This window comes from Melospiza melodia, chromosome 9 (genome assembly GCF_035770615.1).
Source record: "Melospiza melodia melodia isolate bMelMel2 chromosome 9, bMelMel2.pri, whole genome shotgun sequence".
Lineage (NCBI taxonomy): Eukaryota > Metazoa > Chordata > Aves > Passeriformes > Passerellidae > Melospiza > Melospiza melodia.
In genome coordinates, this window is record NC_086202.1 from 12,756,277 (window position 1) to 12,783,405 (window position 27,129).

General features: G+C 46.1%; 1 protein-coding gene across 1 annotated transcript; it reads left to right on the forward strand.

The window, feature by feature from the left end:
- Positions 1-242: 242 nt before the first annotated feature.
- ARL3 (ADP ribosylation factor like GTPase 3) lies at positions 243-26,668 on the forward strand. Its single transcript, XM_063163306.1, has 6 exons — positions 243-333; positions 10,352-10,495; positions 11,595-11,711; positions 15,785-15,835; positions 17,804-17,989; positions 26,375-26,668. Exons 1-6 carry the CDS (start codon positions 331-333, stop codon positions 26,420-26,422), a joined length of 549 nt encoding a protein of 182 aa, XP_063019376.1. The 5' UTR covers positions 243-330; the 3' UTR covers positions 26,423-26,668.
- The last annotated feature ends 461 nt before the right edge of the window (positions 26,669-27,129 follow it).

Here is a 27,129-nt window from a genome sequence, read left to right on the forward strand (position 1 = left end):
GGCACGGCACGGCACGGCACGCTCCGCTCCGCCCTGTCCCGCCCCAGCCCAGCCCAGCCCCGTCGCGTCCCCACGTGTCCCACCTGCGCTCCCGGGCCCCGCTCCCGCCCTCGCGCCGCTCACCGCCCCCGCGCTCCGACGCGTGGCCGATCCCAGCCAATCACAGAGCCCCAAGCGGCCGCGCCCACCGCCCCCGGCAGGGCCGCCCCAGTACGCGTGCGCCGTTCGTTCGTGGGAGGCCCCATGGCTGGCCCCTCCCCCGGCGCGGGCACGTCGGCGCGCGGGTGGGTGTGACGCAGTTGCCCATGGTAACCCCGGGCCGCGCCGAGGATGGTGAGCGGGGCGGGGGCAGCGGGGCCGGGCCCGGGGCCGCCGGGGCGGGCTGAGGGCTGAGGGACGGGGCCGGCGCGGCCGGGGGCGTCTGAGGCCGCGGGTGATCCCCCCGCGGAGCGTGGGGTGATGGGGGCCGGAGGGTCTGTCGGGCCCGGCCGGGCTCGTGGCAGGCACGGGCAGGCCTTGGGCCATGAGAGGGGGGGCCGAGGCGATGGAGCCAGGGGAGCGAGCCACGCTCTGCTGGGTGCTGCCGGGCAGTAGGAGAACAGGCAACGGGCAGTAGGGTAACAGGCAACGGCAGAAACTGATGCACGGGAAACTCCACCTGAACACAAGAAAGAACTTTGCCGTGCGGGTGACCACACGCTGGAACAGATTGGTCAAAATTTGTGGAGTCTCCCTCAGTGGAGATATTCCAGAACCATCTGGACACGATCCTGTGCCATGTGCTCCAGGATGACCCTGCCTGGGTGGGAGGTTGAAGCAGTGACGGACTGTGGTCCCTTGCAGCCTGCCCCATCCTGTGACTGTGTGACACCGGCCTGGGGTCTGAGTGCCACCTGGACATCCAGTCAGGATGGAGGCCTGGGGCTGGGCAGGTTCAGGCCCCCATACAAAGGAATGAGAACAGGGAACGTTTTGGGGCCTCCAGCCGTGGAAGACCCTGGTTGGGGTTGGGGCTCTGGCAGCACACAGATGTTATGGGGGACACAAAAAAGGGGGTTGAGTCCTAAAAAAGGCAACAGAACTGGTGAAGGGCCTGGAGCACAAGTTCTGTGAGGAGTGGCTGAAAGAGCTGGGATTGTGTAGTCTGAAGAGGAGGAAAGTGACAGGATAGGGGGAAATAGCCTCGAGCTCTGCTAGAGGAGGCTTAGACTGGACATTAGGAAGAATTTCTTTACAGAAAGGGTGATTGGACATTGTAAAGGACTGGCCAGGGAGGTGGTGGAGTCACCACCCCTGGAGGTGTTTAGGGAAAGATTGGAGAGATTGTACATGGCACTTGGTGCCATGCTCTAGTTGACGTGTAAGTATTCAGTCATAGGTTGGACTTGGTGATCTCAGAGGTCTTTTCCAGTCTAATTGATTTTGTGATTCTGTGAATCAGGTCTAGACAGGGGCTGGGAGGCTCAAAGATGCTATGGGGGGCTCTTTGTTGGAATGGAATCAGCATGCCTGGAGTTGATTCAGTCAAGGTGTGAAAGGTGTGATGGAGGGGTGGGTGCTTGGGAGGGCTGGGGACCAGGATGGCAGTGGCCTGAGGAGGGAAGGAGCAATGGAAGAGCCTGGCAAGGATGGAAGACAGTGCTCAAAGACTGCCTGTGAAGAGTCTGGGAGCAGCTGTGACTCTAAAGGTGCACTGGACAACCCAGCCAAGGTGGGAGGAGGCAACCCTGAGACTTGGATCCTGTCTATAGAAATTGAGGGAGCTAGAAGAGAGCTTGCAGAAGTGGAAGGGCTGGTTTTTGATACACAGCCTGAGAAGGGGCTGTGTATCAATCATGGCAAAAAGAGACTGGATGAAGGGGTTAGATGTTCAGAGATGTCCAGGACAGAGTGCTCAGGGGCTGAAAGAAGACTGCCAGTTGGGTGGGATGGGCAGTCTGGTGAGTCAGTGGGAAACCCCAGTCAGTGTTTGGCTGGCTAGGATAGTTTGCTGGGATGTTGTGTGCTCTGGGGTTTTCTGCCATGGGCTGGCACGATGAGGGACAGTCTGGGTTCAAAAGAAGAAATAAGAATAAACTGTGGGAAAGACTGGAAGTGGAGTTTTGATGTTGATGAGAGAAAGAAAGATCCCAGGAAGAAAAGAAGTGTTGGAAGAAAGAAATAAATTATTTGAGAGGTACTAGCAGGGATTGAAGGGAACAACTGGGTCTCTTGGGTGGAGGGCAGTGCTGGGAGACTGGTGAGGGTGTAGTGCAGTCTAAATTGAGGTTGGAGGAAGGTTGGATGATGGACCAGGGTCATGCAGGTATTGGGAACAATTTGGGTTTAGATGTCAGAGTAGTTGGGGTGGGACAAGTGGGATGCTGGCAAAGTGCAGTGAGAAAGGGTTGGAACTATGGATGAGGGGTGGTGACAGAGCTGCCATGGATGTAGAGCCACTGATGAGGATGCTGCATGAAGAGAGAGCACAAGCAGAAGGCAATAGCAATGGGGAACAAGCTTTCCCAAGAGTAAAGCCTTATTTTGTCCAGGAGCCCTCTGGACATAAGTTGAAGGATTCATGCAAGTAGAGGGATTCGTGCATGGGAAGAGGTGTAAGCAAGAGCACCAAAGGCAGCTTCTCATCTTCACTGGGTTAAGTCTGGCTGCACACCTACCTGCTGGGTCACAGAGAAGAAGACTGAGATAAAGCCTGTGGGATCTGCTCTATTTCAGATGGGTTGGTGATAGGGAATGTTACACCAGGCACCAAAGCCATCACAGGATGGACATCTGCTGTAAAGATGAGGGCAGCTCCAGCAGTGCAGTGCTTTGTGGGACACATTTGGCTTGCAGCTGCCAGATCTGCTCTTGTGCCTTATGATGTCCTGATAAGCTGCTGTAGTCTGGGATCTGGCTGCTCTTATCCAGGCATTTGTGTGTCGAGAGGATGACTGGGTGTTCGCCAGTGCTCGTGTTATTTGATACAACATTTTACTGCCTCTTTGTCTATTTTCCACTTCTTGGAGTTGTTTTTTGAATTATAGCCTCTCAGGCAGGGTGGGTGGCACTTTGGGGTGCCTGGTGGGCTGGGTGGACTGGACAGAGAACTGGAGAGCAATGCACTATCTCTCTAGATTCTCAACTTTCACTAAAACAGAATAATCATTTGTGGTAGAAACTCTGAAACAGCAGCAAATACATCCAAAGCAGCTATGGCAGCCTGGGGGTATGGGTCAGCAGTCAGAAATCATCCAGACAGCTTGATGTAACAATTTACTGCTTGTCATCTGAGCTATGGTAGCTGCCTGTGAGCACGTTCCTGCCATGTCCTGATGGCACTGGAAGAGCTAAAACTCCCCTCAATGACTGCTTGCTCCAACTCCAGCGCTAAGAGAGTTAATGCTGAGGTTTAAATTATTTCAGTGTTCATCCAAGTGAGTAAGTACAGAGGGGCAGTGTCTTCTTCTGCAGAGCATAGGAGGATTTCTCACAGCTGTGGGGCAGGGGTGGTGGAAGGTCATAGTTGGAGCACAGAGGGAAGGATGAGCCATAAAACTGCAAAGCATGAGAGATGTGTGGAGCTGGAAGTCTTTGGCACCGCTAAGCAGCATCTGCAGCGGGCGCATGGCAAGGGCGAAGGGAGGCTGCTACATGAAAGGATGTGCTGCTTTCCAAAGTTTAGGAAATGCTGTTTGAAGCAGAGGTTGTGGCTTCCTCGTCACAGTAATGCTTCCTATTGTCACTGAAATAACAATCTTTACCAAGAGACGTGGTATGTTAGTGATAGATGCTGGGGCCAGAGGATGGCCAGTGTTTTTCTAAAACCATTGATTGAAGATGACATCATTGTGTCAAAACCAGATTTGTCAAAGTGTGGCCCTGTTTTATAGTTGAGGAAACTGAGTCACAGAGTGCCTAGCTGACATAAGGCACATCTGGTGAAGAGGATAAAATAACAGCATAGCTAAATGCATAGTCAGGCATCTTTCTCTTGGTCTTGAGCTCATGTTTCTAGGAAAACCAGCATGTATGCCTTGCCTGCTCTAGGCGTACCTCATACTTAGAAATTCTTTATTTTGTCCCTTGTTCCTTGGTAGTAAGGCTCTATTTAAAACGGCCCCGTTAAAATGCTTTCAAGTATTATAAGTGTCTCACTACTTTAGTTTTCAGTGCAGTTCAATGTCCTGATTTTTAGTTTATTTTACTGATTGCTGAGAGGTTGATATGAGAAATCACCTGCAGATAGGAGAGTATACCAATCACTAGCAAAGACTTTGAAGTTCTGAAACCAGACAGACACTGCTGACATTGTCCAGTCCTGAGCATTGGCTCTTCTCTGCACAGGGCAAAATACTTCTTTCAAACCTGCTGAAACCAGAGGAGTTTGATTTTAATTATGAAAAGAAGATTCATGCTGGTATTGGTTTATGTATCAAACTGGAAAGTGCTGTGTGACCTCTTTGACAGAAAACTACATTAGTAGGTTTGAGCTGGAAAAACTCTGTAGGTGACTCGACTCCATTAAATTTTGGATTTCAATGCAGGAAAGAAAGTCTGCATTGAATGACACCATATGGTGGAGACATGCAGTAAGCAAATGATTTTTTGGGAGTTTTGCCAGAGTAAGAAGTATTGAATAAACTGAGCTCAATAGATTAATTTACTTCGGTTGTATTTCGAAAAAGACTGGATGATTTTATGACCATTAGTGACATTTGCAGTTCTGCAGCCGAAGATAAAGGTAATCAGACGTCATTCTTCAGGGCACCAGCTAATCAGTGCAGTTGTCAGAAAGGACTCCCCTCCTCCAGCTCTGTGTGTGCAGGATTGCACCCTGGATGACAAATGTAGCCTCATATATCCACTGTGCAAGGCAAGATATTTGGCTCAGCTAAGCCCCTCGTCCTTCCCTGTGTCAGCTCCTCCTGTGTGACTTTCTGAAATCATCCCATGTACCCTCTATCTTTAACTTACACTTTAAAAATGGTGAGCTGCTACCATATTGCTTAACAGAAAGCAAATAAATAAATTGGTGCCCAGAGCTGTGCTAGGTGCTGTGCCAGCAGAGCACCAAGGTGCTCCCATGCCATGGAAATACGGTCTGTCTGGGGTGAGAGATAACCAACTGATACGAATAAGTAGAATCCAAGACAGGTTTGAACTTGACACATTTGCTGCCTAAACCTCATCAAGGATTGTAGGTGTGGCAGAGAAGGAATTAGCAGAAGAATCATGGGCTGGTTTTATGGATATTTTGTGAGGCTTCTCCCACGGTTGTAGGAAAGTCACAGAAGTTTGAGAACCGAGCTCAGCAGTGCTGGGGAGCTGTGGGGAGACAGGAGTTGTCATCTTGATGGCAAATGTGCTTGGCTGAGATGAGTCTTGAGGATAAAGTGACTTGTGGTTGCAGTAGTGGGGAAGAGGGCATCTCTGCAGGGGTATAGAGATGGGGAAAATGTGATTGTAATGGCAGGCTGAGCTGCTGAGCTTTGTGGCTCTATTCCATCTTGGTGAAGTGAATTGATTCTACCTAAATGTCCACATCTGGTAGATAAGCAATTGGTGGTGACTGAGGGTGACTTTATTTTAAATTCATTATCTGAGCCTTGTGGCTAATAAAGTTAAACAGAATACATTTACTTCTCTTTCCTAATAAGAACCAACCGTGCTTTGCAGCAGCTTGCGGGCCACACTTTTTATCCACGCCCCGTGTATCCAGCCCTCAGTACAAGGAAGAATTGTTCTTTCCATTATGGCTTTATATTGCCAATCTGATACAATATTTAAACAGATTATCTCAATGCTCAGTTTGTCCCAAACCAATTTTTGCTTTGTCCTGTAAAGTGAATCTTCCTTTCAGTGGCTTCTGTGGTACAGGATGTAGTTACATGCATCAACTAGTTCAAGAGACCCATATACAGCATGAATAAACCCACAAAACCCTTAGCTAGGACTATAAATGTCACTGTATTTTTATATATGTAGGATTTTTTTTGAGAGAGAGAATAGGATTACTACATGCAGCTATAATTGAAAGTCCTTTGATAATTTGGTGGGTATTTTAAACCTAGCAATGATATACTTTCATAAAACCACACATCCCTGTTTTCTGAAGGATGTTAATAAGATGGTTAGCTTTGCTTTCATGCTCAATGTGTTTATGAGTGCTCTTACCCATTTAGTTGCATCTTCGAATTTAATGTCCCACTCTGATTTCATAGTAATTGTCAGGAGTCTCTTTTTCTTTATTCTATGTCCCCGCTCACTGTCTGGAAAATGCAGTCTCCTCATTGCTGACCCCATCAGTCTGTCTCCTCACGGTGCTTGTAAAGAAAACCCTCTCCACCAAGGACAAAGATGTTTTTAAACAGGCCAATCTGATATAAGACATAGTTTGCTTAACCCAGAGGTGACCAAGAAGCGGATGCTGGCTGACTGTGCCCAGCCTTGAGTTGCTCTGTCTGGCTGCCCTTCTCCAAAGGCTGCACACGCTGCCATGCTGTGCTGTTCATTATCTGAGCAGCATCTGCAGTTCCCTTCTCTGTTACAGATGCCGCAGTCTGCTTAGTTTTGTGCAGCTGACACGCTGCCCTTACACTCCTGTGAGGCGTCTCTGCGGCTCCTCAGCCAGCTCACATCCACCCTGGCCTGCTCAAGACTTGTCCTGCTTCTCACCCTGGACACTCCAGTGAGCAAGTGCCACTGGCCTGGCTGCTGTGCAGTCATCCTGGGAATTCTCCCTTCTCACTACTGGCTAAGTCCCAGCATGAGACATTTCTTACCTGCCCTGTTTCAAAAATCTGCTCCTCCTGTGTTGTTTCTGTGCATCCTCTTTGCACCACATCTTCCCATTTCATGGCTTTCTACCTGACAAATCCCATGAATAGCAAGGCATTGCTTTCTGACTCTCCTCAGCCCGTTAGTTTCAGCATTGTGTTTGCCAGCAGAGGAGTGCTTGTCCATCAATGTGTGTGCAACAGGGGCTGCTTGTCCCACATCATGGTGGCATGCAGCAGGGAACTCTGCTGAGTTATTTTTTCCAGTCTACTAAGCTGTCAGGAAATGCCTTCTGTCTTTCTAATCAGTATGCTCACAAGATAAATTTTAAAAAAGTAAAAAGAAAAAAATGAGAAATGCATCTGGACATGGCTTTCTTTAGTTTTAAATCTTTGCTAACTACAGGGATTCACATTTTAAATACTATTTACAAAATAGTAACAGTCATGGGAGCCAATACTATTATTTGGCTCTTGATATAAGTTGTATATACAGACCATGCTGGCAGCTACTGAAATAAAGTCCACTTCTCTATGTTGGCTTGCTTGTCTTCCAGCCTTTTAAATCAGCTTACTTTATACCTTAGAGAATACTTTTATTTCTATATATATCTTCTCTTCTATTGGCTACCCCTGATAATCCTGTGATCAGCCATGCAGCAGTGTCACTTGAGTAGAATATGGAACGATGCTGATCGTTTTCTCATAGGCTGTCATACTAGCCCAGAAATAGCATCCATCTACAATGGGAGAAGCTCTATTAACATTTACAACTGTTCCTCTTCCCGACCCTTGAGAATTGCTCCATGGTAGATAAGCAATACTTTGTAATACATTTCCTTGCGCTCAGTATTTTGGAGTTGAATTCTGAAATATAAAGGCACCTAATCCTGATCTGCTCTGGGATACACTGCTCTGCTCTTAGCAAGTGGAGCTGTGAATAGGATTAGCATTTCAACAGCTGCTTTTTTTAACTGTGAGCAATAAACTAAAATAATAGGGCCTGATTCAGAGCTCTCCAAAGTCGGCAGTGGTGCTTTGGCTGATGTACATTGGCTTTGGGTCAGGCCCATAAGAATGGCAAATTCAGTGTTTCCCTAGAAAGGAAGGAGAATGTGTGAATTTTAGAGTTCCTGCTCCTGTGGAGTCTGTCCACACTGAGCTGAAATCCACAGATTTACAAGCCAACAAACACAACTGTAAATTTGACGGCAGGTGAAAAGAAAATGTGTTGCTAGTCATGCAGTTAAAACTTGTGCTTTTTAATGATGTCAAGGGCACTTAGGACATGCATATAAACAAGTAACCACTAGAGGTATTTTTGCTGCTGTTCCTTTTCTCTTTCCTCAGATGTGTGGAAGTGCAGACCATCATCAGGGCAGGACGTGGGTTGAGCCCTATGGCCAGGGAGATGAGCTGTTGGGCTGGCAGGGCTTGCAGTGACTGGCTGCACTGAACACAGCCCTTCAAATTCATTAGCCATGGGCCCATGGGTGAGAGCCAGCTGTGAGCATCTGGCCCTCAGGGCCCTGCACGTGGTGTTACAGGCCTGTACACTTCAACTAAAAGCTGTTTGGGGATTTACTGTGCCTGTGCTGGTGCCTGTACTGAGCAGGCATAGCACCCTCTACCAAACAGAGCCCATTTCTAATTCTCAGCTCTTGAGCAGGGCCTGGATTCCCAGTTTTTTACCTGCCTATCATCTACAAAATAGGTGATACCTTGAGCCTGCTTATTGGGCTATTGCAGATTTGCTATTGCTTGCACAAGCTTTGAATTTCCGAACCTCAGCTTTCCACAGTGCTTTTTAAAAGCGCAGCAACAGTAGCAATCCTGCAGTTTTTTACACATACCTTTCGAATCCAGTTTTACTAAGTTCCTTCTCTCCTCCCTGTTTCTTACACATCACACACGTTTTTTGAGCTGTAGCTGGTAATTTAACAGAAACCCATTAAATTACTCTGAAATCGAAAATGCTTGCAGGGGTGGATCAGATGTCACATGCATTTGAATCTCTGAGCGTTACTAAAAGCTTTAGCATCATGACCTGTGGTGCCGAGTCCTTCCCAAAGCACTCCCACCTGGGAGCAGGGAGGTGAGCAGTCAGAAGCAGCATTTGCAGAGTGGCTGAGGTTGGGAGTGAGCAGAAGGACACTGCTGGATACAGGGGATGTGTTGCAGTGGTGACAGTTGTACTGCGACGTGCAGCTCTTTATCCTGAGGACAAGTTTCTGATTGCCACGATCTGGAGGGGATTGGGAGCAACCTTCAAGGCTCAAATAGTCCTTGGCTCTCAGCAGGAATGTTTAGAGGGTTTAGTTCCTCATAGCAACAAAGCACTTCAAGACATTTAACTGATTACACCCTTGCAGGTCAACAAGAAGCATTTTCTCCATTTTGCTATTGGGAGAACAAAAAGGTTTGAGATGTGGGCCCGTGGGCTCAGGTTTCTGCTGATATTTGAACTTTCTTCCTGGCTCTTGGTTTTAGTGGGCTTCGACAAGGGAATTGTCTGGGAGAGATGGAACAGGAATGCTGAGGGCTTCAGAAGGGGCTGTAGGTGTTGCCTGGATTTTCTCAGGCAAATTAGTAGCAAGAGCACCTGTGTCCACAGGCAGGTCTCAGTGTGGTGTGTGCTTCTTGGGCTCTGAGGAGTCCCTGACATGCAGGGGCTGCAGAGGAGTGTGGCAGCGTGCCAAAGACACTGAGGCATTCCTGGTGTCACAGCCTGCTCCTGTGTCCTTGGCTGCAACTGTCCCTCTCCTGTGGGGTGGGCTGGGCAGTGAGAGGCAGGCGGTAGCAGGGTGATTTGCATCTCTTGGTTATGTACCAGGATCCAGAATATTTTTCTAGCCATTTTAGAGAGGTGCTGGTCTTTGACTGGTGGCACTGACAAAAGCCTGGGTGTGCTGCTATAAGGTGCATGTTTGTAAATGAGCTGACCTGCATATTCTGTTTCCTAATCCTGAGTGATACTGTCAGCTCAGAGAGCTGAGCCTGGGTAATGACTGGAATCCACTGTGCTTTTCTTAGTGAGGATGTGTGGTAATCTGAGGTAGTTGTTAAGTGCTACATCCTGAGAATCACAACTGCACATGCCCCATGGGTTCAGCATGTTTTAGACAGATAAACGGGGTTTGAGATGACCAGGGTAGTTACTGTAAGAACCAATGTCAGGTACATTGTAAGCTGTAGTTACCTAGGAGGCAGATCAAATTAATGGGGTTTTCCCTCTGATTAAAGTAATGAAGAGCTTGCAAGGATGTGGTCTGCAAGCTTCTGCACAGGATATGCATAGGCACTGTCTCCCTGGCACAGGGAATGCCAAACAGCTGTGTGACAAGAGCAGTGCAGCCAGCAGGGCACCCCACTGCGTGACATTTGTGCTGTCTGAGACCTTGTTGGTACTCTGAGATGGAAGAAAATAGGGCGGAGTAGGAAATGAAATGAGAGTAAGGACTGCAGAAAGGTATTTAGGGTGTCTTGGGAGCCACCACCAAACAGAATCCATTTCAAGGTAGGGGGGTATAACATTGTGGGGGACGAGAGTTGGGGTGGGGAAATAACAGCTATGGTCTCTCTTGTGCATTTAGGGTTTACTGTCAATCTTGCGCAAACTAAAAAGCACCCCAGACCAGGAGGTGAGAATCCTCCTCTTGGGGCTGGATAATGCAGGCAAGACCACACTCCTGAAACAGCTGGCATCAGAGGACATCAGCCACATCACCCCAACACAGGTGAGGAAGGCCTTTCCTTCTTCAGGCAGTTACTGTGGTCCCACCTGCCATGTTATACAAAGTGCTCATGATTGTAAAAGGGGGAGCAACTGGAGCCTGGTGCACCATTAAGTTTGTGTCTTTTCTGCCTAAGAGAAGGTTTCCTGAAGGAGCCAGAGAGCTTCAGGCCACATTGGTCAGGTAGTGCAAAAGCGGATGAGTGCTGTGGAGTTCTGCAAAAGGCTTTTGCATGGATGAGACTTTGTTCCTGTTGTCCTTGCCAAACAGGGGACATGTAGAGTGGATGCTGCAGCACTGGACGAACCCTTGTCTGTTTACATCTTTCACCCAACCAGCTCCAAGGGTTCTGCATGTACCAGTGCTCCTCTCTAAAGTCTCTCATGCCCTTTGGTTGAGCTTTGGGATTGGAGGAGAGTGATGGCTCCCTTCAGGAGCACTGCAGCATTGCTCCAGAGGAGGTTGCTAGAGAGCTATGGGATATGCTTCCCCCCACCCTGTAGCTGCCTCCCAAAGCTCCCAGCCCTGGCACCCTAATTCCAAGCCTTGGTCCCCTGGGTGGTGTGGCAGCGCGTTGCCAGCCCACACCACATCCTGTTTTTCTACTTGAATGCACTTTCAGTTGGTGCTCTAATTGATGAAATGGACCCTTCAGACGTGCAGCTGTTGCTCTTTTAAGCCCAGCATTAGCTGTGTCGTGTCGAATGGAGCTGAGACCTCTGGCTTCATATTAGTTGTGACTGTCTACTCAGCTTTCACAAGCTCAATCTTGCTTCTCACAGTGCCCTTTTTTCCTCCTTATCTGCAGCTCTCCCACCTCTTCCTGCACCCACCCTGCTGAGCTCTCTCAGGGAACTAACTGCATCATATGTCTCCATAGGCATGACAGCATCAACCCTTGACCCAAGAGCATTGACAAACTGATGGTTTAGCAGCTGCTTTTGCTGGTGCCTGTCCCACAGCTGATCCATCTTTGTGGGTGCCCAGTCCATCTCAATGCACATTGCAGGCATGGGATATATAAGGTGTTAATGTCTGGCTATGAATATGCTCCAGCCATTCAGGTTTATGCTCTATGTGGCTTTGTTTCTGCTCTTTCCAGGGCTTCAACATCAAAAGTGTACAGTCTCAAGGCTTCAAACTGAACGTATGGGACATAGGCGGACAGAGGAAGATCAGACCATACTGGAGGAACTATTTTGAAAACACTGATATCCTTGTGAGTATTGGCTGCAGCTGAATGCTGTGTTCATGCAATGGCTTTCCAAGGTCTCAGCCAGAAATTCAGAAACAAGTAATGTAATGTCCCAGCCCTCAGTAACACCATTGCCATTGTAGCAGGAGTTATTCTGAGCTAAATGGCAAGATTGGTTGAGTGCAGTAAGAAAAATACAGTTATGTTTGCAGAAATCATTCAGTTGCATGTTTTTACTTTCACAGGATGGTGCTGTTTATAGCCAGTTCCTTTCCTCTCATCTCAGTCTCTTTCAAATGAAAGAACAGTAATAACATGTACTTTACCCATCTATAGCTCCTTTCACTGGAGACTCTGAAGGCCTGTCGTGGGCATTAGTGACTTAAACATCATGTGTAGAGGTAGGTCAGTATGGTGCCCTTGTTTTATAGGTAGGGAAACTGAGGCATAAGAATTAAATGCTTTGTCTGGCATCAGATAAGAAAGCTTCTGAGTGAGGGACACAGAGAGACCCCTTGTCTTTTTCTCCTTTAATTGTAAGGCTGTCTTTTAATGGTTTCAACAACTGAGCTGTAATTACCTTACAATTAGCTACAGATGACCACAATTACATTTACAGTGCAGGACCTTTGTTTTTCCATGCCAGAGCACATTGCCCTGGGACCCTCCAGGTGCTGTCTTGGCTAGTTTCAAAGATCACCTCTAGCATGCAGCCACATATGCCAGGATGAAGGCAGACTGGGGGCTGCAGGCCTCTCTCTGCCCCAAGCACTATTGCCTGTGGGAACAGAGAAAAACCAAGGTCTACAGACTCCCATGGGAAAGTAGGAAGCTCTCTCAGAAGGACACCATTCCTCCCTCCTGTCACACATATACTCAGTAATGTGTCAGAAGCTTCAGTGCACTTGCATGGAAGGATAAGTGCAACTAGGAATAGGACTCTGTTCACCAAGGCTCGTGTCCAGTTGCTGAAAGGCCTGGCTGTGCCTGCAGGCTTAGAAAACATTGTCCAAATGAAGCTATTACTTAAATGTGACTAGTAAACCCTTGATACTCTCTTTTGCCAATCTTCATTTTTGAGCCTTAATTTGGAATCTAAAGTTCAGGAACAGCCACCACTGCAAAAACCCAGCTGATTGCTTTTGCAAAGAGGAACTGTGAGATTTTTCATGGGGTATGATCTGGGTTTGAGAAACGAGCAGGACACACACTGTGCTCCTCTGTGGCTGTTGAGGACAGAGATGGTGTGGCTGTGAGGTGACTGTGCCTTGATTTGGCCCAGGCTCTAGCGCTGTGGGTGGTGGGGAGGCAATAAGTGTGCAGATCAAGGTCAGCCCTGCAAAGCAGCAGCATTGGGATCTCTGCCTGCTGTGGCAGGTGCTCAGGATGCAGAGGCTGTGCAACCACAAAACAGTATCTGGAAGACTCTGCTGGCGAAGACAATAAACTACACTGGCCTGTTGCCTTCCACCCTTCCTAGCGTGTGCTGCATGGGAGGTGCAGAAATAAAGGTGAATTTGAAGACTGAAGGAGATGAAAGCAGTTGTTTTCCCTGCCCCTCTCTCACCCCAGTTAAAGCAATGTACAGAAAAAAAAACCTGTTCATATGACTAAGAAAATGGGTGGATAGAAGCAGAGTCAGTTTGGGGGAAGCAGCAGTGTGAATTCAGAGAAATAGCTGGTGCACCAATGGACTTGAGTTCCCCTAGCTGCACTTCATGCTGACACCCAGTCCCAAACTGGGAGGAGTTGGCATGCTGGGGCAGTGCTTTGCTATTCAATACACACCAAAACTGGGATCACGTGTATGCTGATGGCTTGCTCTGTCTTGTGCCAGTCCTTACCCCTGTTTTAACCAGCAATTTTACCCTCTGACAAACCTGGTGCAGATTGTGCATTTATAAATTGAGCCAATTTATCCCTCATGCTATTTCTTCATCTAGTCCCACCACTTGCAATTTCTGCCCAACCCATTTATTCCAGGCTGTGTTTTGGCTTGTTTCTCAAAGGAGGTACCCTGCGTTACAGAAATTTCTTTCTCAAATCTCCATTCTCCAGCATGGTGTTCCAATTGGTAAACTATGTTACCAAGCCCCACAGGCAAAAACAGCTCTTGTGTGGCCTTGGCCATAAAAGGAGGTTGGACATGAGATACACTACAGTTCCCAGGACCCCCTGCTTCTCTCTTCCCCTAAACTGCATTGCATAAAACAGAAAGGACCCTCTAAAGAGTATTAAAAAGCAGGAAGTAATTACAAATTCAAATCCATGCAGGTGCCTTTGAATGAGAGCTTGGTCTTGCATCACACACCTGTGATATTTGGAAGCTTAACGCAGGCAAATAAGGTGTGGATATCTGGCTGATTGCATATTCAGACAGGCACCTGCAGCTATTTGGCACAGTGCTTGCTGGTTTGGAAGTAGGCACTCGGCACATACTTTGCTTTCTCTGTGCTGTGCTTTTGTGGCTTTTGCCCCAAGCACTGTTGTATCTAGTTCTCATCTTGCAAAACAGCTCCCTAGTGAGGAATGAGAAGTGCAGGGGAAAGCCTGGCTGGATGGGACCCAGAGCCATTCCTTCCCACTTAGAGAAGCACTGCAATATGGAAGGTGCTGCCTTTCAGCTCACAAGCAGCACTCGACCATTGCATCCATGTGTTGTGGACTTCCCCAGAGATGGCCAGAGGGAGGACAGGTGACAGTCCAGTCTCGCCCTGCAGCTTCTGCCTTTCTTTTGCTCTGTGTTTCCTACCCTACATGGGATGCACAGGGGTGGGTGCCTGCTAGGGGCGGGGAGGCCGTGTGTAGCTGATGCAGTATTGGTGCACGTGCTGGGGATCACACTGCAGGGAGAGGCCTGTGTGTCATGCCCACGGGCTGGTCCCCATCACGTGGCAGCGGGTGCGTGCTCTGCTGACGCATCCCCACGCAGCTGCGTCCAGCCCTGCCGCGTCCCCCAGCCCCTGTCAGGGCACATCAGCCCCCAGTGATCTGCACAGCGGCTGGGAGGTTGCTGGGTTACCTCCTCAGGCCTCGCATACAGATTTTCCTGCTGCGTGTTTGGTCCCATTTCAAACAACTCAAATGCTGCTCATTAAGAGAGTGCCTATAGTTTAATAGATATTGCTGCTAGAGATCTAGAGATCTTCCCTCCTCCTACTATTTGATCGAAATTATCCTAGAAGCATGGAGTCTTGTGCTGAGACTGCCTGCAAGGATGCCATTTATCTTGATGGCAGGGTGCTGTGCTCATCTATTCCCTGAAAACCAGGCTGACACTTGCTCCCTGTAAGCCACCAAAGTGCATGCAGATGACATGCTAGCAGCTTCAATCACTACTGATGGGGAATGGCAGCAACTGGAAGCAAAATGCTCAGTGTTTGTCACCAGTCCCATCCCTGTCTGCTATCCCAGCATCCTTCTTTGAAAACCTTCATGTATCAAGCAATGAAAAAGGGATACCAGTCTGTTCTTGCCTGCATGTTGTACTGAGGTTCCCCATTTTTTTAGATGGCAACTGAAGATGGAGTCTTGCAGGCTGAATCCAGCCTTCATACCCAACCACCCTCTCCAAGAGGCTACAGTAGGATTGCCTGATGGAGACAGACTCAATGTCCCCAGCACATTCATGTGTCCCCTGAGTGCCATTGTGTGCCTTGGCTTATTGAGGAGATGATGCTAGAGAGCAGCACGGCACAGTCACACCAGGCCAGTGTTTGTATACTTTGCTGGGGTGAAAGGCCGTGTCTGGCTTCTCAGGTTTTGCCCTCCTAAGGTCAGCTTCAGCTTGTAACAATAAGTTTGAAACAATACCAGCAATCTCCCATTCTCTTCAGATAATATATGCTGTGGTGATGGTGACAGCATCCCAGTACTTCTGCCAGCTCCTTTCTGATTCTACCCACATGGTTGTCCACTCCTCTGGCATTAAAAGAGGTGGTTCCTCTCCTTTCAGAACATCATGAAGTTTTCTCAACATTTGCTGCAAATAATAGCAAGGATCTTTGTGCCCAAAAGTGTAAACTCACTTAAGCACATGCTGCTGTGGAAGAGTGTCTTCTGGGAAGAGTAACTTTTCCTGTCATTTCTTTTTTCAGATCTATGTCATTGACAGTGCAGATAGGAAGAGGTTTGAAGAAACAGGTCAGGTAAGTTACTTAAGCCCATCTTCCTTTGAAGTGACTCAGTGCTTCTGAGTGCCCCTTGCTCACAAAAGTTAGGAAGAAGATTTTGTTGTTCATGAAGGGAATTTGCATTTCAAGAGACTTGCCTTTCAACATCAATACAGATTATTTTGGTAGATGTGAAACAAGGAAAATAGGTAGCCTAATTCTGTTTAAATAGAACAGTGTTCATTAAAGTTATACAATAATAGCAAATGGAGCCTAATACTGAAAGCACAAACTTCTCTAAGTCCTTTAAACCTTGCCAAACCAAGACCCTGAGGAATCCTATTTTCTTATTTACGAAGCTGAAATGGAAATCATATTGACTTGATTGTCTTTTGGATGTAATTGTAAAAAAGCTAAGAACTATCTAATACTGGCCAGAAAATAAGATTTCCATTTTACAAAGTTCTAATGTTTTGTAACATTTTTTGGTTTAAGTTGGAGCAAAAATAGGACTTAAACTTCACTGTGTAAAATTCTGAAAGTGACAGTGTCCCAAAATAGCTAGCAATAGATTTACCCCACAGAAATGGGAGATGTAGATTAAAGCCTTCTGTTCTGCCTGATTTGAAGGAGATACTTGATCTTTTGCCTCTCAAGTCTCGTGGACATACCCCAACAGCAGAACTGTTGGTTGTTCTAGGGGTGGGGGAATCTTTCCCCTGCTGGAGCTATTTCATTTTATATCAGTAATTAAATATTCATTGGGCAAAAGAGATAGAAAGGAAGCAGCAGCTTAGATCACTTGCCTGAGTCAGGCGGAGCCAGCCTAAACCCCTCCTCATATTTCCGCAAACACTTTTGGTTTCAATAAATCAGCCATGTCAGATGAAAGAGCTATTTTGTTGAAAATTTCCCAGCCAGTTCTGTTTATAACTCCATTCCTCTCATCCTGGCTTCCAAACCAAACATTGCTTTTGAGGGGGATGGAGTTGTATTTCCACTGCAGTTTAGCATCTCCCCGACTGCACTTGTTTAATCCAGAAGTTTCTATTCAGTGGATAAAAGATGTTAGAATGTTATCTGAGAGCATGAGATCTTTCCAGCTAAATAAGGCGGCCACAAAAATCTCCTATACTCATCTGTCTGCAATGCCAGCAGTCCCTACAGGTTCATGTTCTGCTGAGTTTGTCATATGTTCCCATAGGGAAGCGACTTGAAACTGAGTGCCGTTTTCACATGAGACCATTGCACAACCTAGACATGAAGTATTTCTGCCACCATTGATCCACTGCAGATTCAGATTTGAGCTTTTAAAACATCTTTTTGAGTCAACCAGTTTTGAATGAACAAACCCATTTTTTAAGATGCCATCCAATGTGTGCTGTGCATATGGAGCCAAAATTCAACTGTTAAGGCTCATCTAGCTTGTCTTCAGCTAATCAATGCCTTCAAAATTATCAGCACTTTCCTGTGGGAGGGAGATTTCCATTTTGGGGGGAAGGTGGGGGTTGGGAAGTCCTCTCCTATTTAAATTGTAATGATTAAAACTTCGAACAACCACTTGAAACTCATAATGAGCAAAGATACCAGGGCCAGTGTGAGTGGTTGCTCAGGTACAAATCAGGTCAGTCAGGCAATAACTTAAGACAGATTCCTCATACTGCCAATGTACTTGTTGTTTTTTGCTGTTTCATCAGTTTTGGTCTACTGGGATCAGAGACTGGTAAAACATGGTGTTGTAGCCTTTAAGGCAACTGCTAATTTCAGACCAAAATTAAGATTTTTCTAACCTGCAATTGGAAGAAATAGCTTTTGAACCTTGGGCAGAGATGATTGTATACATTTTTGCTCTCTTGTAATAAGATCTAGGTTTCACTGGAACACACTCTTCTAGCATTTGCCCTAAATATATTTCTAATTAGAGACAAGCATTGGTGGTTGAAGATTTTCTTCCCTTCCCTCTCACCATCTTTTCCCCACCCCACTTCCTTGTAAATGATACAGGAGCTGGCTGAGCTTTTGGATGAAGAAAAGCTTAGTGGAGTCCCCGTGCTGATATTTGCCAACAAGCAGGATTTGCTGACGGCTGCCCCTGCTTCGGAGATTGCCGAGGGACTGAACCTGCACACAATCCGGGACAGAGTCTGGCAAATCCAGTCTTGTTCAGCTCTTTCAGGAGAGGGAGTACAGGTGAGGCTCTGCAGAAGGCTTGCTGTGCCAGCAGGCCATCTGTAAGAGATTGCTGATCTGCAGGGTGGGGTCAGCACAGCCAAAGCCTTGCAGTGCAAAACGCAGGGGGTGCGTGTCTTGGGTCCTGCGCAAAGGGAAGGGAGAGCTGGGGGCCCTGGGGCTCTCTCCATCCCTGGTAAAGGGGAGAGCAATTGCCTCCCCACCCAGGAGCCCTTAGCTGGCCTAGATGAAGACATTGATTTCTTTTAAAGAGACTGCTGTCAGGTTAATCATTCTCACAAAACAAATTGTCTTTTACTATTAACCCTTTGACTGGTACGAGTGTGCACTCTAGAAATCTGATTTACCTTTGCTACTGATGTCATTTGGCATTTTACTAAACCCAGGCACCGGGGAGAAAAACTGATCAATTTTTCTCATCCAGAGAAATGCTAGAGTTGCACATGGAGCAACAACCACTTCTGATGTCAGCATGTGGGACAGCAAAAACACACCGAGGGGTCTGCACTGTGTCCCTGTGCTGAACTGTAATAGTTGTGTCTTGGGCTCCTGTGCTGTAGTCAGTTCCTGCGGTATAGTAGTTCTTTGTAATGTAAATGGGACCTAGGTTTGTTTATTTCACTCTTAGGTTTTCCTGAATTAATGAGGTATTTGCAGAGCTCGAAATCTGAGTACTCCCTTCACTGATATTTAAAGAAACAGAATGGTGAAGACATTTATCTTCACCTGCAGTTTCAGTAAAACCTTATTTGCAGATGCTACAGAGCAGTTCAGAATAGTGAGATCTCAAGCTGAGTATGAAGAGTCACAGAAGCAGCCCTCCATGCTGAGTGGACAGTAAAATGGCAGATGAAATTCAGTGTTGACAAGGGCAAAATAATGCACATGAGAAACAACAATCCTAATTATACGACGATGGACTCAAAATTAGTTGCCATTACTCAGAAGCAGAGCCTTGGGAACAGAGCTCATCAAAGGCCAGAGAGGAAAATTCAAACACTGGACAATTACAAGAAAGCAAAGAAGAAACATCTTTTCTATCAGGTTAAAGTCATTGTGAGTCCATACCTTGGATATGACCTCAAATTCTGTCTCTGCCACATTTAAAAAGGTTTTAGTAGTAATAGTAGAATCATAAAATCCTACAAAAAATTAGGTAGAAGGGTCTTCAGAAGATCTTCAGACCAACTTCATGTTTAAAGCAGGGATAGCTGTGAGTCTAGAGGAGGTTGCTGAGAGTCTTGTCCAGTCAAGTTATATCTAAGCATGTAAATTCCATATCCTCTCTAGGTAACCTCTTCTAGGCTCTTAACTACCCTAATCAGAAAAAAATACACTCCACATATCTGCTTAGAATTAGGAGAGATTTGAGGATCCTCTGTCAGGAATGATCAGCAGCACAGAGTGGCATCTGTATACAGGGATAATAAATAAATTAGGACTAGCAGTTTGTAAGAGAGAGGACAGAGAGTGGGAACATCTTCAGGATTTATAAAATAAGGTATAAAAATGTCAGATAGACTGTATGCTATTTTTACACTGCTAGAGGAAGAGCGTTCCTGATGAAATAATCAGAAAATGGTTTAAAAGAAATAAAAATAAGTGCTTCTTTGCAAGTGGCATAATTAAATTCTGGATCTCATTGGCACAGGATGTTGGGGAGACCAAAGGTATCAGAAAAAAAACAGTATCAGAAAAATACTTAAATGAATTTCTGAAGAAGGGATGTGCAGGCAATGGCTGACCAGTAAGATCTAGAGGCAGCTTTTAACTGAGGAACTGAGCTCTCCTCAGATCCTGAATAATTTAAAAACACTCCCTCTCTGAGCTTGGGCCATGAACTGGGAGCAAAGAACAGAAGTAAGGCAGATCCTGTTCCTACATGGTCTTTCCCCTGGCATCCAGAAAGAGGATGCTGGCCTGGGCCTGTAGTTAGCTAAGCTACAAATTCAGCTATGTTGTAGCCAGTGTTATAAAGGGCTTCAGCTCGAATCTCTGCTCTGAAATTTCTAGTCCAAAGAAATCTGACCAGGAAAACAAGGCTGCAGTTGACAGGGTTTCAGGCAAACATAGGTTGCCTTCCTACCCCTTCAGGCCCTTCTCTAGGTTATGGAAGTCCAAGGGAGCTAGTAAAGAGACAGATGAAATTCAGAGATATGTGTTGGATGTGGAAAAAGTAAATGATACAAACTGTCACGTTCTGTTCTTGAGCTTTGAAATGGGCTTCCTTCTCAGGCAGATTTGTGGGGTCTCTGGTGTGGGCTGCACACTTCTCCACTGACAGCACCTTCTTACTGTGCCTCCTCCCTGAAGCACAGCACATCCCTAATCATCCAGTAGTGCAAATACTCAGTCCAATACCCTCTGCCAGGGAAATGAAATCTGCTTCTGCATTCACTCCCAGAAAGTAGAAGACCAGAACTAAATAAAAGTATTTGCAGGCCTATGTATTTTGTTCATCATGCTTATCTAGACAAATTAGTTTAGATGCAGGCTAGATAACATCCCACTTTGTTGTAGTCAGTCTCACTGTCCTAAATACTTCAGTTTATTCCACAAATGATTATTGCAGAAAAGTCAGGAAAGTCGCAAGCTCTCTATAGCTTATGGAAGAAGAGCCCCTACTTTTCTCTTCGGTCATAACTTCAGCTCTGTCAAATCAGACAGCAAGAATGTCAAGCACTCCCTTTCCTTGCAAATGGAACAAAGTGTTTGGGGAGATGGCTTTTAAAGTAAACCCAGATCAGCCTAGGAAAAAATAGTGTCTTCAGTCCTGGGATGTGAAGGAGAGGTCAAACTTTAGGAGAATCAAAAAACTTGTTTCAAGAGTGAGATTAGGAAAGATGTTTTTGAGGACTGTGGTGCACCAGGGCCACAGGTACCAGAGGCTCGGAACAGGAGCTCTCCATATGTGGTTAAATCTCAGGTCACCGCTTTAAGGACTTTATTGAGAAATGACAATGAGTGGCAGCAAAATAAATGGAGTTGGGGAAGCATCAGGTGTTCAGAATGAAAGCCAAGGAATGAGCACACCAACCATTGCAGGTGATGGAATGGATTAGCTGGAGTAGAATTGGAGTCATTACTGACAGATCTTGCAAGGAAGAGTGGTGGCATATCTTCTACTGAGCACATGTAGGAACAGAGTTCATATGGGAAGATGTTTGTGATAGCTTGAAGGAAGAGCAATGAGCAAAGATAAATAATGCTGATACATGAAGGAGAAATAGTTTGAAGGTCATTTAATTAGTTTAGCAGCTAGCACCATCGTGTATAGAACTGGGTAGTTAAGACTGGGGATTTCAAGGTTAATGAGATTAGATTATGGTTAATAGAATGATATAAATTTAGAGAATTTAACTATTATTTGAAATGGGTTATTTAATAAAACTGTTAATTAAGGGGGGAATCCATATAGTCATCTTCTCTTTTAAAATTAACCATTAGGGACTCTGGAAAAGCGGCCTAGCAGTGTCCTGAGCAGGCTCAGAAGAGAGGTGACTGGGTTAACTGGAAACTCCATGTAGTGTCTCTGGATGCCAGCTGGCAGCCCCTGTTATGCCAGCTGAAGACTTCATTACCTCCCGACTGGAACTGTGGGCAGCACTTGTCTTGTTAATCAGACTTCATGGTGCCATCGAGGCTTTTTCAAGCAAAATGTCTTCTTGGGTCTGTTCTTATCCTCAGCCCCAGTTAAAAAGCAGGAAAGCCTTTTCTTCTTGCCACAGCCATCTGGGCTCTTCTTCTGGAACGGGGTACTGACCAGCCTACACTGAGACCTCAGCAAGTGAGGGAGGTGATTACTGATGACAGCAGAGGAACATAAGGGAACTATTGCCTCACAGTGACTCTGGTGCCATGTAGGCTCTCTTGGGGTATTTGTGACCAGGTCTCAAATTGTAGCCCTTGGTGTGCAAAAGCTGTGTACGTTCCACCCTGGCCAGCCAGGGTTGGTGTGAAAGCAAACAGAACCCTTCTGCTTTGCTGCCTCCTCTCTTGCTGAGGTGTTATTTAGGGGTCAGGGTGTGATATTAAATATGACTTAAGGCTTGGGACTGATGTGTGCTCTGTAGCTCGTTTCTTTGAAGCAAGATTCTCCAATCAAGGCAGCAGGAGTTCAGCCTGCCCTGAGGAACTGTCCTCCAGAATGATGATGCAGCGAATTGTCCAGTGTCTCCCAAACATAATGACCCTCTGGAGACCATTAAAAGCCAGTGAAACTGAGAGTAGCCACTAAACTTTTCCAATTTATGCCAGAGCCCATCTGGCCCAAAGGATTGTGGGGAAGGCTGAAGCTCTGTCTCTTCCCTGGCTGTTTCAGCCTAGTTGAGAATGAAGCCCAAGACCTAAGTTATGTCTGTGCTGCAATTCAACACTTTCATAAGGGCAAGATTTAGAGCAGGACCATCCCTGGCGGATAGCACATACCAATGAGGTATCTGCAGAGCTTAGGTTTAGTCTTAGCCAGGAAAGGCTGGATAGGGATCTCCCACATCTTAACAACGTTCTGGAGCTATTTGTAAATATGATTTAAAACCAGTTTTGATGACTGCAGCTCTCCTGGAGCAGGCAGAGCCTGTGCATGTTGAGGAAAAGCAACCATGTTTCCAGATTACACCACAATGTCTTCTGATTTTTAAGTAGGGTAAGGAGGGAGTCTACAGGGATACAAGGTCTCAGAGGACAAGAAAATAAGCTTTCACCCAGGCAAAACCCAATGGATAATGTACTGGCAGGAGCCAGCCTGTATGATCACCAGAGGTGCAAGGAAATGACAGATAATGAAGGCACAGTCCTGGCTGTGCAGAGGGAGAAGAAAGTGACAGTTAAAATAACGCATACCAAAAATGCTAGAGATTGAGAATTTTGCACTTGCCTGACCCAATTTGTTATGGCAGACAGAGGATTACATGAAAGGATTAAGCTTTTCTGTCCTTAAGGTCACATTAGGGGTCACAAGTTTGTGGCCTTGCCTGATCCCAGGCTTGCAGGGGAGCAGAAATTGCGAGGCTTTTTATGGGGTGGAAAGGACTTGTTCACTGTGTTTGAAGTCAGATTACTTCACTCCCATAGCCACAAAGCTGATAATGCAGAGAATAAGCAAGCAGTGGGCTAATCTTAAGCAGGACTTTTTATTTCTCCCAGGGAAGGCTCTACCAGTACTTTCCCAAAGGGCCTTGGAGTACAACTCCCTTGGCACAATAGCAGATGGGACTGCAGCAAGGCGGGGTTGTGTGAGCAGCATTTCTCTGCAAGGAGCGTTATCCTCTTCCCTGGGGTTCTCTCTCTTTGCTTTGGTAAAGTTTACTAGCTGCTTGTTAAGGAGCTAAGAGAGGCAAAGCTGTAAGATCTGAAATCTTTCCCTGGCTAAGTTTTCCCAGGGTTGACTTGAGGCTGGAATACTAATATTGTATCCGCCTCAGTCCTCAGAGTACCTGCCAATGTTTCTGTGTCTCAACAAAGCAGCACAAGGACATCTATCAAGATCTAAATGTTACTGTAGGGATTATACTTTCTTCACAGAACCATCTTTTAAACATGCAGATATAGGGACAGAGTGTGCAGGGACAAAGGATGACAACAGTTGACTCCTTGAGGACTTGACTCTTTCAAGCACTGTTTCCTCCTTCCCATGTGCCTTTCCTATAGCAGCTCTTTGTGTTTGTAGCAGCTTCCCTGGATTTCTTTATCTTACCAATGCTCTGTCCTGCTTCACACCATAGGTAGAAAAACTGCAAATGTACCTTTTAGGTTTTTTTGCTTTCCATTGCATTTGGTATTCTCCAAAGCATCTGGGGACACTGCAGAACAACACTCCCCTTAAAAAAAAAATTTGCAGCAGAAGCTGCAGATGTAGCTGAGGAACGCATCTCACATACACCTTTCTGATACAGCTGAACATGTTAATTTTCCCTTTATCACTGTCAGGCAGGGGGATATTTACAATTAAATGTGATTTTTCCTGTCAATTAGCTCATGCCAGAAGAGAGTTTTTAAAATCTATTTCTGCTTTTAAAGTTTGGTGACCTACTTACGTATTTCAAGCGTGTTTGGAGTTCACCTTTCCTCTTGCATTTTGCTATGTCATTCTCTTGCCCTCGTTAAATGCTTCATGCAGCCAGGCTCCCAGCCATGGTAAATCCCATCATAAACTCTGCTTTATGACCCTCGCTGCGCTGGTGCTGCAGTGGTCTGCCTTTCTCCTTGCCCAGCTCCCCAGTGGCAGCAGGCAGTGTTTTAATCACTGTGAATTCAGGTTGTGGTCAGATTAGGTAGAAGATAGGATGCGTGTTTGTTGTTTTGCAGTGATGTATTGTTTTTGGGATTACTGTGCTGAATAGCAGAGGGTGTCAGCTGATATTTATTACTTTAAGCTGTCTCAGCTGTTCTGGTTCAGCAAATAAACCTACATTCAAAATGAATGAGGAGCTCTGCTTGCCTTGTATGCCATGATGTGTGCAAATGTGATTATTGCTTCCAAGGCAGGGGAAGCTGAAATCATTGTGAGAGCATTTTTAGTTATTTATTTATTTTTACTCTTTGCAGGCAATCATGCAGATTTCTAAAGCACACAATCAAGTCAAAGGCTTGACACCTCTCCTTCCAGCCCCATTGTTAAGCCCTGGCATTCCTCATGCTGGGAATCACTCGCTCCCTCTCTCTCTAAAGTGATAAGCTTTAAACCATGCTATTGATTGCTTAAGGCATTACATGTTTTACACCTAGGTTATCAGTGTTATTGAAAGGGGAAGACACAAAGCTACCGGGCCTTAAAATGAATCTACCTCTCATCTTTTCCCATTTGCTCAGAGGATTTCAGACAATTTGTTTTACACTGATCTCTGCTGGGGAGATAAATAAATGAAACTGGAGACACCAACCCTCCCCAAGGTTAGAGTTAGAAGTGTTATTAGTGTAGGGCCTCATGTGCACCCCAGCACAAACTGGGCTCACTTATTCTTTATTTAACACAGCAACAAGGGCTGATTTCAAAAGTTGCTGCTCCCCTTCAGATAAGAAGTGTCACATAGCACAGTTATCAAGGTGAATTGGTATTTTCAAGTGAGAACCTCTCTGCTTCTGATTAAGCCCTGAGGACTCCCTCTCTTCTCTCTTAACTCTTTAGCTCCCCTCTGACATGGCCACCACCTTTGTGGCTGAGGGACAGCATAGAGGCACAGCAGTGAGTGTCAGCTCACCCAAAGGGCCTGCTGTATTCTGCCTTGGGCTGCCTGTCCTTGGAGAAGCTGAGCTCCTTGGCAGCCTTTTGGCACTCTGGGAACAAGGGAATAGGAAATCAGCAACACTGCTACCGTAGGGCTACCAGTGACGTTTGCCCAAAAGCTCTGACCTTTCTTAGGGTCTAACTAAGGTTGTTGTGGTAATGATACAAAAATGACCACTGAACATAATACTGAAATCCCTCCACTCTGAACTCTGAGGTGATATTTGACTGACTTCCAAACACAAAGATGCTGCTCCTCTCTCATCCCCAAAACCCTACCTTTTGCCTTCAGCCTCCCTATCTGCAGAGATAGCTCGTAGACAGGACAGAGGTAAGGGATTTGATGGGACACAAATATGAGGAGACTGTGCATCTTGCACTCCATTGGGCACATCTCCTAACAGATAAGTGACAGGAGCAGATGAAGCTTTGGCTTTCAATAGCATATCCTGTTCTGGGATCTCAGCAATAAATTCACAAATTGGGTATTCACAGCACAAGTGTTGCCGTCCTGCTTGCACTGGCCAGAGAGCTCACCCACACATTTTTACAGAAATACCTTAAGGAGTATATCAGCCTCTTAAAACAGGACCACAGAGCTTCTTACTGAACCCCTGTGGGATCACTGAGGGCCCATTTTCTGTAGGGTCCCTGAGAAACAGGGAGCAGGGTCCAGGTCTGGTTATTGCAGTGACTTTCATGAATCTGGATTTCAAGGCTTGCAGATGAACAGAGAATTAGACCTGTTTTCTTAACAGGGGGCTGACTGTGTAACAGTCTCCTAAAATCCAGTCTCAAAGATAAGATGACTTGCCCAAGATTACACAAATCATCTGTAGCCAAACCTGGAACAGGGTCTTCGTCTGCCACTGACATACCTTGACTGCAAAGTGATCCTTCCTCGTAGGACCTACACATAGTGATGTGATGAGATGATGATACTTTTTTATGGTCAGATGAAAGATTTAATAACCTCTGTGTGACAGCATCTACCAAGCAAGGAAGCACTTATTTTTTTAACCCACAGTGGTTTTGGGGACAGAAGGGCAGGCAGGGGGTCAATGAGGCGGCAGAACATGATGCTTGCAGAATGGTGGTGGGTGGGCTTGGGGGATTCCTCCTCCTGTCGCTTGACTAACGTTACCTTTCTCTGTCTGAAGGACGGCATGAACTGGGTGTGCAAAAATGTCAGTACTAAGAAGAAGTAAAGCGTTCTGAGCTGCATGGAAATGGAGGAGCGGTGGGAGCAGAATTCTAGCCTGAAAACACTAATTTGCTGCTTTCTGACCAAATGTTTTTCCATCTGTGCACAGCTACAGCTGTTAAAAGAAAAAAAAAAAAGAGAGAAAAAAGGGAGCAACGTTGGTTTAAACCTACTGCTGGATTTGGAACTTGACCTGCTCTTTAGTATCAATTTTTTTATCCCAATAAAGGAATTACATATTTCCTCCCTATGCATAAGTAGTATTAAATGTCTGATTAGCAAGCAAGTTTGTAAGCAGAAGCAAGACTGATTCAGTGTGGAGCAGAGGGAGTGGTGAGTTACTGTAGTGGCTTAGATGCATAGGAGCTGCCCTAATAGGCGCGGTTGCTGAGGACACGCTGGGCATCAGTCACAGCTTCCCCTCAGTGACAGATAAAATGCAGTTGTGTTACCAATTGTGGGTAGTTTCTTAAAATAAAGCTGCTAAGGAGTCATTTGTGTAACAAGGGTAGAAGACTTCCACATATTCCTATAGCCATAAAAGAGGAGTTTGATGATAACGAGGCACTGTTGCATTGCGACACCGCTGTAGAAGGGAGAGAAGGGTTATATGTGTATAATTGAAGCTCTTTGCAGTTGGAATAATGCAGGATGAGCGTGCCTAGGGCTTTTCTCGCAGCTGAAGGAGAATTTAGCCCAGCATTTCACCTT

What these genes read in the sequence shown, in the direction of transcription:
- ARL3 (XM_063163306.1), top strand. An exon ending in GCCACATCACCCCAACACAG is followed by an intron (nt 10,496 to 11,594) that starts GTGAGGAAGGCC and finishes TGCTCTTTCCAG; the next exon opens with GGCTTCAACATCAAAAGTGT. An exon ending in TTTCAGGAGAGGGAGTACAG is followed by an intron (nt 17,990 to 26,374) that starts GTGAGGCTCTGC and finishes CTCTGTCTGAAG; the next exon opens with GACGGCATGAACTGGGTGTG.